General features: G+C 36.4%; 2 protein-coding genes across 6 annotated transcripts; both read left to right on the top strand.

Moving 5' to 3' along the window:
* The first annotated feature begins 396 nt into the window (after window positions 1-396).
* Window positions 397-5,878, top strand: LOC129884689 (U-box domain-containing protein 4-like). Of its 5 annotated transcripts, none has more exons than XM_055958990.1 (5): window positions 397-787; window positions 2,601-2,881; window positions 3,066-3,182; window positions 3,336-5,312; window positions 5,386-5,878. In XM_055958990.1, exons 2-5 carry the CDS (start codon window positions 2,606-2,608, stop codon window positions 5,443-5,445), a joined length of 2,430 nt encoding a protein of 809 aa, XP_055814965.1. In that variant the 5' UTR covers window positions 397-787; window positions 2,601-2,605; the 3' UTR covers window positions 5,446-5,878. The 5 variants fall into 5 exon arrangements, with proteins under 5 accessions (XP_055814965.1, XP_055814980.1, XP_055814973.1 ...); XM_055959005.1 differs by having other exon boundaries at window positions 2,543-2,881; XM_055958998.1 differs by having other exon boundaries at window positions 2,538-2,881.
* Window positions 5,879-7,521: 1,643 nt separating this feature from the next.
* Window positions 7,522-10,252, top strand: LOC129884726 (receptor-like protein Cf-9 homolog). Its single transcript, XM_055959016.1, has one exon. It carries the CDS (start codon window positions 7,716-7,718, stop codon window positions 9,873-9,875), a length of 2,160 nt encoding a protein of 719 aa, XP_055814991.1. The 5' UTR covers window positions 7,522-7,715; the 3' UTR covers window positions 9,876-10,252.
* Window positions 10,253-10,950: the final 698 nt, after the last annotated feature.

The following is a 10,950-nucleotide window of genomic DNA, read 5'->3' as shown; positions in this document are numbered from 1 at the left end:
AATTATGTATATTTAAATTTTTTTATATATGTTTGCACCTCAGTCGTGCATGATTCAAATGCATGTAAAAATGATTTGAAATTTCAGATATATATATCTAAATAAAAAATAATAATTTATTCTTTAAATTTTAATAATTCAACCTATGATTTAACACTAGAATATATTCTAAATAAACTTAAATTTGAAACATAAGTTTCCTGTATCACATAGAACAAAACATGAAAATCAACTTTTCAAAAATGCAGAAATTTAATAAACTTATTTAGCACACTTTTAAATTTTTCGAATTTGTATTTCTTAAACGGTAATTTAGCTAGAAAATAAAATAAGCTTCGTATGGAGTCAAACTAGGCGACAAATACTACTTTTGGTATTTGTGTCACCATTTTAAAAATTCCTGCAACCCCATGATGAGAAACTAAACCCCCAGCCCCCCGCAAACCCAAATTCTCAACAATTCTCAGCAATTCTTGTACCTTTTAGCTTTCCCAACTTTTTGCTCAAATCTGGATCTGATTCATACAAATTAGTGGAAATGTTCAAGGTCCAAAGTAGTCAAAAACAAAGAATCTCAAGTGGGGTTTGTAAAAGATTGAATTTTTGGGTATGTGGAGGTGAGTTTTATTGATATAGTTGATCAATACCTTCTTGGGTTTTGTGGGTTTTGTTCATTTTCTTGTTTTTTGTTATCCATAGCTCCAAGGTCAGGGGATGGTGAAATAGAGCCTCATTGGGGTTGTCAAAAAGGAAGAAATTAGAAAAAGATAGTATTTTGAATGTTTTGGTAGGTGAGTTTTACTTTTCGTTTACTTTGAATTATTTATTTCAATCGAAATTGTTACCTGTATTGGAATGAAATGAGTTCAGTTTAGTTGCAGTTCTCTTTTTTAGTTTAGTAAGAAAAATAGGTTATTGGATTTACCTGTAACTAGATTGATGGTTGTTGTGATTGTTACTATGTTGATGTTGTTGTATTCGTGCTCTCTCTGTATGCGAAATTTTGGATTATCTGTTTTTGTCGCACATTTTGGTCAATGTGAATGCCTTTTCTCTTTGGAGCACATGTGAGTTTTGCGGGGTATAACCCTCCACAAGGCAGGGAAAGTAAGAGGGTTGTGAGAACTATGATTACTCCATTCGATATTAAGAATGGATAAATATGATGTAGTTGGAATTGAGACGCAGTTGAATGATATAGTACAACATGAGCATGCTCATGCTCATGTTGAAATTAGGAAGTAGAGGCTCTTTTTGATGTTGTAGCTGATAGTAGCTGAATGTTGATGAAACTCTATGTGGAAAATGCATCAGTGTATTTAAGAACAAGGGGATATAGATGATGTTGGGGCTGATAGTAGCTGAATGTTGATGAAACTCTAGCTGGAAAATGCATCAGTACATTTAAGAAAAAAGGGATATAGATGATGTTGGGGCAAATAGTAGCTGAATGTTGATGAAACTATAGCTAGAAATTGCATCGGTGCATTTAAGAAAAAGGGAATATAGATGATGTTGGGGCTGGTAGACGCTGAATGTTGATGAAACTCTAGCTGGAAAATGCATCGTTGCATTTAAGAAAAAGGGGATATAGATGATGTTGGGGCTAATAGTAGTTGAATGTTGATAAAACTCTAGCTGGGAAAAAATGCATCAGTGCATTTAAGAAAAGGGAATATAGGAGAAAACTTCTCATGTGATGATAAAAGTTTACTATTTATTGACAACGGCTATTAAAGTCGCACTTATCCTATTAGCTTTCCAAATTTCAAATCTCATTTACACTAGCTTTGTCTCTATTGTCGAGGTTGAAGTGTTCTTCTGACGCATTGAAGCAACACTTCAACAATAATTGTGGAAGATAAAGTAATGGAAAGTTTTATCCAGAAAGATCCTGGAAATTCAGTTGGAGTAGAAATATATTAAACTTGATATGAAAGATTCTTGGGGCTTAGAAGTGAATTCAAATGTTGATGTATACTTATGGTAAGTTGGTCAGTGGCAGGGAAATTTTCTGAATAAATTAATCGTTCTAACTTGAGTAGTTGAAGGAGATTCTTGACGTAACTGGTAAAGTTGTTGTCTTGTGACTAGGAGGTCACAGGTTCGAGTCGTGGAAGCAGCCTTTTGCAGAAATGTAGGTAAGACTGCGTACAATAGACCCTTGTGGTCCGGCCCTTTCCCGGACCCCGTGCATAGCAGGAGCTTAGTGCACAAGGCTGCCCTTTTAACTTGTGTAAATTACCATGTTTAACTAGTAATATGCTTCATATTAATACAAAGTTGCTCAAGAGGAAGTTATTACTATAAGACAAAAATAAATAATTAAACTGCTTTTATGGGCACCCTTGATGATAGAACCTTAAAAGATGCAGTTCTCTTAATCGAGCTACTAGTTTAGCTGCAGTCATGCGTGTGTGCACGCAGACAAAACACATGTTACTGACATTATTTCTGTGAATTTTCAGCATTATTATCTATACAATAAATGACCATATACTTTATGCGTTAACTTTTGTCATTTATGTGTCTTGTAGAACAGGCTCTTTGCTCATGTGAGATCAGTTAACTGAGGATTACTACTTTTTGGAATTGACCAGGTGCAATGGAGATATCATTGTTAAAAGTTCTTCTCAGCAACATCTCCCAATTTTTCCATTTATCGTCAAGTGAAAGCATAAGTGAGCTACTAGTTCAGAGGTATTATTACAAGGCTGAGGATCTATTGAAGATTTTAAAGCCGATTCTTGAGGCCATTGTTGATGTTGAAGCAACTTCCAATGAGATGCTTCAGAAAGCATTTGCCGGACTAGCGCAATTTGTTGATGAACTGAGGGAGCTGTGTGAAACCTGGCAACCGTTGGGCAGTAATGTTTATTTTGTATGTTTCAAGATCTACACTCTTTATTATTGGATAAGCAGATAGTCCATTTATTCCTTTTCATAATCAGCAAACTGAATGATAATCGGATGTAGTGCACTTATAGAATTTATGGTTTACATTTAAGGCATTTTAATACTTTGAGCAGTTATATTTATATTGTTGATGTGTTGATGATCTATAGGTCCTGCAAGCTGAACCCCTGATTGAAAGAATTCGAACATGTAGTCTTGAAATTCTCGAGCTACTTAAATCTGCTCATCAATGCCTTCTTGCTGATACAACTTTGTCATCTCTTGAGGTAGGCTTTGGCACAGGTCATTCCGGATCTCCTTTTCCCTTCTATTTTCCCTATTCCGACCCCAGCTGTAATGTTCCTCTCTGCTCTTTCTGTCAGTTAGAGTTGTCATCCTTACTTATGGGGATTTCCTGATGTCTTATATTTGGATTGCAGCACTATATACTGAAAATTAAGTATGTGGATTATGAACTGATGTCCACGACTATCACAAAGTCTATTAAGCCTCAAATGAAAGGCTTGGGAGCAAACTCAGACAGCTTTGCAAAAATTGCGGATTGCCTAAGACTGAAGTCAAATCAAGAGCTTTTGATTGAGCTTGTGGCCCTTGAAAAATTGAAGGAGAATGCCGAACAAGCTGAAAAGACTGAGGAAGTTGAATATATTGAGCAAATTATAGCTCTTGTTTCCCATATGCACGACTGCTTCATCACAATGAAACAGTCTCAGACCTGCACGCCTGTGCCGATACCTCCTGATTTTTGTTGCCCCCTCTCACTCGAGTTGATGACCGATCCTGTAATTGTTGCTTCTGGACAAACTTATGAGCGAGCTTTTATAAGGAAATGGATTGATCTCGGTCTTACTGTGTGTCCTAAGACAAGGCAAATGCTGGGGCACACAAATCTCATTCCTAATTACACTGTTAAGGCACTTATTGCAAATTGGTGCGAGTCAAACAATGTAAAGCTTCCTGATCCGACGAAATCTCTGAGCTTGAACCAGCCATCTTCACTTCTAGCACATGCGGATTCTGGTGTGCCCAGGGATACCCAGAGTTTACCCCTTCCAAGGGGCAATCAGTCTTCGTCACCCGATTCTGCCCTCTCTTTAAGCTCTCCAAGGAAATGTTTGATTTCATCAAGTATGAACCAAAGAGAAGGATCATCTCCATCCCATCCCCGTTCCTCTTCGGATGATTCTTTACCTGGAGTTGCTAGTAATATGCTTGCTCTGGATGTTGAAAGGATATCTATTAAGAGTTCTGAAGATCGGATGGCACACTCTGGAGAGATAAACTCACATGGTTATAATATGTTAGCAGACGATGAATACTCCCTTGTAGGTCATAATCAAACCACCTCGGCACCCAGCACACTATCTAATTCAAAATTTTTACCGACAATTTCTGGTGCTGGAAATGAAGTGTTCTCAAGGTCAGCAGCGACTGCTACTGATGCTTCAGGGGATGTATCAGAATCCCAACCTGCTGCTCCATCCATGCTGGAGACAAGAGTTCGAAATCAATCCATCTGGCATAGACCTGAGAGGTTTCCTAGAATAGTTTCTTCTGCTATGTTTGAAAGAAGGGCTGATCTTTTGGAACTTGAGGAGCAAGTTAGGAAGCTGGTTCAGGATTTGAGTAGCAATTCCATTGATATGCAAAGAGATGCCACAGCTGAACTCCGATTACTTGCCAAGCACAATATGGATAATCGTGTTGTAATGGCAAACTGTGGTTCCATCAACTTGTTGGTCAACTTACTTCATTCAGAAGACATGACAGTACAGGAAAATGCTGTTACCACACTTCTCAACTTATCAATTAATGACAACAATAAGTGTTCTATTGCAAATGCTGATGCAATTGAACCTCTGATTCATGTCCTCAACACGGGGAGTGGTGAGGCTAAAGAAAACTCTGCTGCTACACTTTTTAGCCTTTCTGTGATTGAGGATAACAAGATGAAGATAGGGAGGTCTGGTGCTATCAAACCTCTTGTGGATTTATTGGGAAATGGAACTCCTAGGGGCAAGAAGGATGCAGCAACAGCTTTGTTTAACTTATCAATACTTCATGAAAACAAGGCTCGCATTGTGCAGGCTGGTGCTGTTAAGTTTCTCGTAGAGTTGATGGACCCTGCTGCTGGGATGGTTGACAAGGCTGTTGCTGTTTTATCAAATATCGCAACCACTCATGAGGGAAGAGCAGCAATTGGTCAGGAAGGAGGGATTCCTGTTCTGGTTGAGGTTGTTGAGCTCGGTTCTGCAAGAGGTAAGGAGAATGCAGCAGCTGCTTTGTTGCAATTATGCACTAACAGTAGCAGGTTCTGCAACATGGTTCTCCAGGAAGGAGCTGTACCTCCGTTAGTAGCATTGTCACAATCTGGCACCCCAAGAGCCAGAGAAAAGGTATGACAATTTTGCAGAAACCTCACACTTTCCTTTCTATTCTAATCCAAGTATTCTAACGACATACATGCAGGCTCAGGGACTTCTTAGCTACTTCAGAAACCAACGGCATGGTAATGCAGGAAGGGGCTGATTTATACACTGGACAGTCAACACATATTTTTCTCAAGGTAGCTGATTAAATGCTGCGTGTAAATTTGATATTGAGAATTATTTATGTTGAGGATTCAGCTTATTGAAACATTCTAGTATTTGTGATCTGAGAAAGAAGAATGATTTATGGAGGCTCTTATGAGTCCATAAATCACAAGTAATTAATATTGATATATTTTGATTGCTGATACAAATAGCCAAGTGAACATTCCGTTTATCATTAGTGCCAAAAGCAAAACAAATTGGCATACTGCAAATTATCAGAAAAATTCACTGTGAACTATTTTATTTTTTTTGGATGAAGAAAAACAGTGAAGAAGCAGTAAATTTGAGATTTTGTAAACTTGGAATTGATTGATGATTTGATATGAAGGCAACACACTATTAGAAACAACGGTGTTTTCCACTGCAAAGCTGTGGAAAATTTGTGATATAGAGCATGATTTTCTCACTCTATTTCCACGGAACAAGGAAATGCATGGTGGAAAATAGTTTTTCACTAAAATAGTAGAAAGTTTTCTAATTTTTTCATATGAAACAATTACATTTTATCCTCCTTTTCACATTGATTCAATCAAAATATTTGTGGTAATAAAATATTTTCAGTGGGAATTTCAATGGGAAAATAATAGTTATTTTTTAGCAGTGATAACAGGCCTTGCTTGACTTTTCCACTTTCCTTTGTTCTTTTGATATAAAATTCGTAATTAATTTATTTCAATATGAAAATTTGAAATGAAAGGGATTTGTGTGTTAAGTAACTTTTATGGAAATCTCCACAAGAAATCAGATATTTGGAGGCATAGTCCATCAAAAACTCAGTGCTTTCGCCTTTACTATGTCTCGCGCGATAAAAATCTAGATTAATCAGCATTTCAATGTGGATATTCGATAAAAATCTAGATTAATCAGCATTTCAATGTGGATATTGAAAACTGAATGAAGAAAAAGAGAAGAAAAATCCACATCTCATTCTAATATCATGTCCAATCAAAATTCCTCAATAACTCCATATTTTATAATTATAATTTATACCAAGACAAAGCACTCTGTCGTCTAGTTATTGAACATGACTAAAGAAATAGGTTCACATAAATAAATGTATAAATCAAGTGTAAGGCTTTGCTGGTTTTTGCACTAAAAACAGTTTGCTTGTTTTGTTTTTTTCCTATTTTTTTTTTGCAAACTTTTGGATTTTACATCAAATTGGATGAATTTGTGTGATGTAGCTTTCTTTGAAATTTCCATAATAAGACTCTGATTTCCCTATTCGACCATTCCTTTTCATAGAGGAACAAAACTCGGAATTATATAAATTGAGAATCTTTCCTTCTTATACAATAACAAAATAACATCCACAATATAGTCATTAAAGAGTCTCGAACTAGCATTCTGCACTGATTGTATCCTCCACAACCTCCAACACGCCTCATCTTCACCAACCTCGTAGCCACCATTAGTTCAAACTAATGCTAAACAGAACCTCTCAATACTTTATAGCACCTTTAGTTTGACAAGTCAAAGAAAGTTTGAAGTCTTTCTATATATTTGCATAGCATTTTCATAAATATTCCCACTACCAACCTTTTGAATTCCTGAAACAATATGGGCCTCCTACTCTTAGTTGTGTTCTTAATTTTCTTTCTCTGTCAGCTTTATTTTTCTTCATCCATATTTCTGTGTCCCAAACATCAAAGCATTTCCCTTCTAAAATTCAAGGAGACACTTACTATAGATCCCTATGCTTTTCCTAGATGTGATTTTCGCGGTCAGAAGTCTTATCCAAAAACGAGTTCATGGAACATGAGCAGAGATTGTTGTTTATGGGATGGAGTCATATGCGATGAGATGACTGGCCATGTCATTGAACTTGACCTCGGCTGCAGCCGTCTAGTAGGAAAGATTGATTCCAATAGCAGCCTTTTCCAACTCTCTCATCTCCAAAGGCTCAACCTTTCTTGGAATGAATTCTACGGTTCTCATATCTCGCCTGAATTTGGCAGGTTGTCGAGCTTGACACATCTTGATCTTTACAACTCCAATTTCTCAGGTCAAATTTCTTCTGAAATCTCTCATCTTTCTAAGTTACACTTTCTTCGTCTCTATGGTACTAGTCGTCTTCGACTCGTAGCTAATGATTTTAAATTACTTCTTCAGAACTTAACCCAATTAAGAGAGCTTGATCTTAGTTTCACAAACATCTCTTCCACCATTCCTCTGAATTTTTCTTCTCATTTAACAACTCTGAGGATGGGATCTACAGGATTGTATGGGATAATACCTGAGAGTATTTTTCACCTTCCCAACCTGGAAACACTTAGTTTATTTTACAATTATAAGCTCAATGGTTTTTTTCCAAAGACCAAATGGAACAGCAGTGCATCTCTCAGGAAGTTAGATCTCAGTGGCGTGAATTTTTCTGATAATTTGCCCGAGTCTCTTGGCTATCTAACTTCAGTGCATTCTTTGTCTCTTCCGAATTGCAACCTTAGAGGGCCTATTCCTGAATCTCTTTCTAATCTCACCCACATAGAGCATTTGTACCTTCAAGATAACTCCCTGAATGGAACAATACCATCAGGAATGTTCTCCCGGCTTCCATCACTAATTCGTTTATACTTGAGTAATAACCAGTTTTCTGGTCAGCTTGAGGATTTCAAGTCCAATTCACTAGAAGAGATTATTTTAGGAGGCAATCAGCTGCAGGGTCATCTTCCCAAGTCAATTCAAAACCTTGTGAACCTAACAGGGCTTGATCTTTCCTTCAATAATTTTAGTGGCAATGTGGATATCAGCTTATTTTCAAACCTCAAACAACTTTTGGGTCTTAGTCTTTCATATAATCGCATCTCATTGATCAATGAGAACAAAGTTAATTTTACATGGCCCGAATCTCTTAATGTGTTGCAATTTGCTGCATGTGAAGTGAAAGAATTGGAGTTTCTAAGATCCGCAAACCAGCTTTTGGAGTTGGATCTTTCAAATAATAAGATTCAAGGAAGAATTCCTGATTGGGCATGGTCTAACTGGATGTCATTGATGTCTCTTAATATATCACACAATATGCTGACGAGTGTGGATTCAATTCCTCTTCTGACTGTAGATACTATTGATTTACGGTCCAATTTGCTTCAAGGTTCACTACCAATTCCACCAAATTCCACAAGATACTTCTTCATATCCCAAAATAATCTTACTCAAGAAATTCCTTCATCTATTTGCAGTTCGACATCACTGATAATGCTAGATTTGGCGAGAAACAACTTGAAGGGAGCAATTCCGCAATGTTTGGGTAATATTAGTAGCCTCGAGGTTCTGGATATGCACAACAACAAACTTTCTGGGACTCTTCCAACAATTTTCAGCAATGGAAGTTCACTGAGAAGCCTCAACTTGCATGGCAATAAACTAGAAGGGAAAATTCCCCGATCTTTGGTCAATTGCAAAGACTTGCAGGTTCTTGATTTAGGAGATAATCATCTCATTGACAATTTCCCGATGTGGTTGGGAACTCTTCCAAAGCTACGAGTTTTAAACTTGAGATCAAATACATTGCATGGGTCCATTCAACCTCCAAGGATTGAAACTATTTTTCCTGAGCTTCAAATCATAGATCTCTCTTACAATGCCTTCTCGGGAAACTTACCCACGAGTTTGTTTCAACATCTGAAAGCCATGAGGACAATTGATCCATCAATGGAAGCACCAAGATATCGTGGAGATACATATTACCAAGATTCTATTACAGTTGCAACCAAGGGGTTTATGCGTGAAATTGTGAGAATCTTGTATTTGTACACGGTTATCGATCTTTCAAGTAATAAATTTGGAGGGCAAATTCCAAGTATCATGGGGGATCTCATTGCAGTCCACACATTGAATTTGTCTCATAATGGATTGCAAGGTCATATACCGCCATCACTCGGAGATTTATCTTCAGTTGAATCATTGGACCTATCAGGAAACCAACTTTCGGGAGAGATACCACAACAACTAGTTTCTCTTACATCTCTTTCATTCTTAAATCTCTCCCACAATAATCTCCATGGATGCATTCCTCAAGGACCTCAATTTCACACTTTTGAGAGCAATTCATACGAAGGCAATGATGGATTACGTGGATTTCCTGTTTCAAAAAGTTGTGGGGATGCTCGGGTATTAGATACAAATGATACTGCATCTGGACTAGACGAAGACGATGAAGAAAGAAATTCTGAATTTCTGAATGATTTTTGGAAAGGTGCTCTTATGGGCTATGGAAGTGGACTATGTATTGGATTATCCATAATATATTTCATGATTTCAACTGGAAAACCGATATGGCTTGCAAGAATCATTGTAGAGATGGAACACAAAATAATGATGGGAAGGAGAAAGAAGCAGCGAGGGAAAAGGGATTACAGAAGATAGCAATTTGCTAACATTCTCTACCAACTAAAACTGTGTTTCTGTTGATTGGAAACATAGTAATATGTAGAGACTCTGCTTACTGATATTTGTCATCTGAGAAAGACAACTGATTTGTGCAGACTCATGTGTATAAGGATTGTGTTTTTTTCTTGTGTAAGTTGCATTAAAGAGGTAACATAATCAAAAAGTCGTTTCCTGAATGAAAACTTGTTTACTGAACTTCGAATCACCGATCTCTTTCTTCCACTCTTTTTCCAAATGTGATTGTGGACCTCGAAGACTAATTATAAGTATTTGTGATTTTCGTGGTTCTAGTGGAATAGAGAAAGGAAATATTAGAAAAGCTGGCAAAATGATAATATGGCGATGACATGTCATTTCCTTGCCGAACCTAGGATTTGAAGCTTATGGATTAAGGATTCTAGTCCTCTTAAATGAAAATTTTTGGGTTCATAAGACAAATACAATGTTTGGACCAAAGGTTACTAGCACATCCAGGTAGGGTGAACCCCCTTTGTCGAAAAATATCTATCTATACTATATTAAAAATATGAAGGTGTTAATAATGTTGTTTGAATTTTTTGACCTTCATTAAAAGACTGCACTTTAGACAAAATCGTCGTTTCCTATCTTTCCTTATTATTATTACTTATTTTTATTACATTTAATTATATAGCCACATAATAAGGAGAACGAATCCTAAAATAATTAGATACTAAAATTGTCTATGTTAAAGAGAAGGAATCCTCAGATAATTAGGAACAGAACTGAAAAAAGTTAGCATTCCAAATTACTTGAAAAAGTTAGTTAATAAGGAGGATTAGGCACTAAGATTTTCTATATTAGGACTAAACTGAAAAAGTTAGCGTCTTTTTAAAAAGTGTTAATCATTGAAAGTAGAGCAATAAAAAAGGTACAAATGAAGGTACATTAGTTGATCAAGAGGTAACAATTATTTTTTATTCATATTATATTTTATATTTTTACCTATTGCATATATATTTTAATCATTATAATTAATTTTTTTTATAGGGCACAAAAGTTAATTCTGTACTTTCCAAAAATCATGTTATAA

The sequence above is a fragment of the Solanum dulcamara genome, chromosome 1 (assembly GCF_947179165.1).
Source record: "Solanum dulcamara chromosome 1, daSolDulc1.2, whole genome shotgun sequence".
NCBI lineage: Eukaryota > Viridiplantae > Streptophyta > Magnoliopsida > Solanales > Solanaceae > Solanum > Solanum dulcamara.
The sequence above is the reverse complement of the archived record's forward strand: the minus strand, read 5'-3'. Positions and strand labels throughout refer to the sequence as shown.

Bases quoted from the DNA above. Each gene is read 5' to 3' on its own strand.
- LOC129884689 (XM_055958990.1), top strand. From the start codon at position 2,606: ATGGAGATATCATTGTTAAAAGTTCTTCTCAGCAACATCTCCCAATTT. The intron at 3,183-3,335 runs GTAGGCTTTGGC...TTTGGATTGCAG, and splicing joins CAACTTTGTCATCTCTTGAG to CACTATATACTGAAAATTAA. The intron at 5,313-5,385 runs GTATGACAATTT...ACATACATGCAG, and splicing joins CCCCAAGAGCCAGAGAAAAG to GCTCAGGGACTTCTTAGCTA.
- LOC129884726 (XM_055959016.1), top strand. From the start codon at position 7,716: ATGGGATCTACAGGATTGTATGGGATAATACCTGAGAGTATTTTTCAC.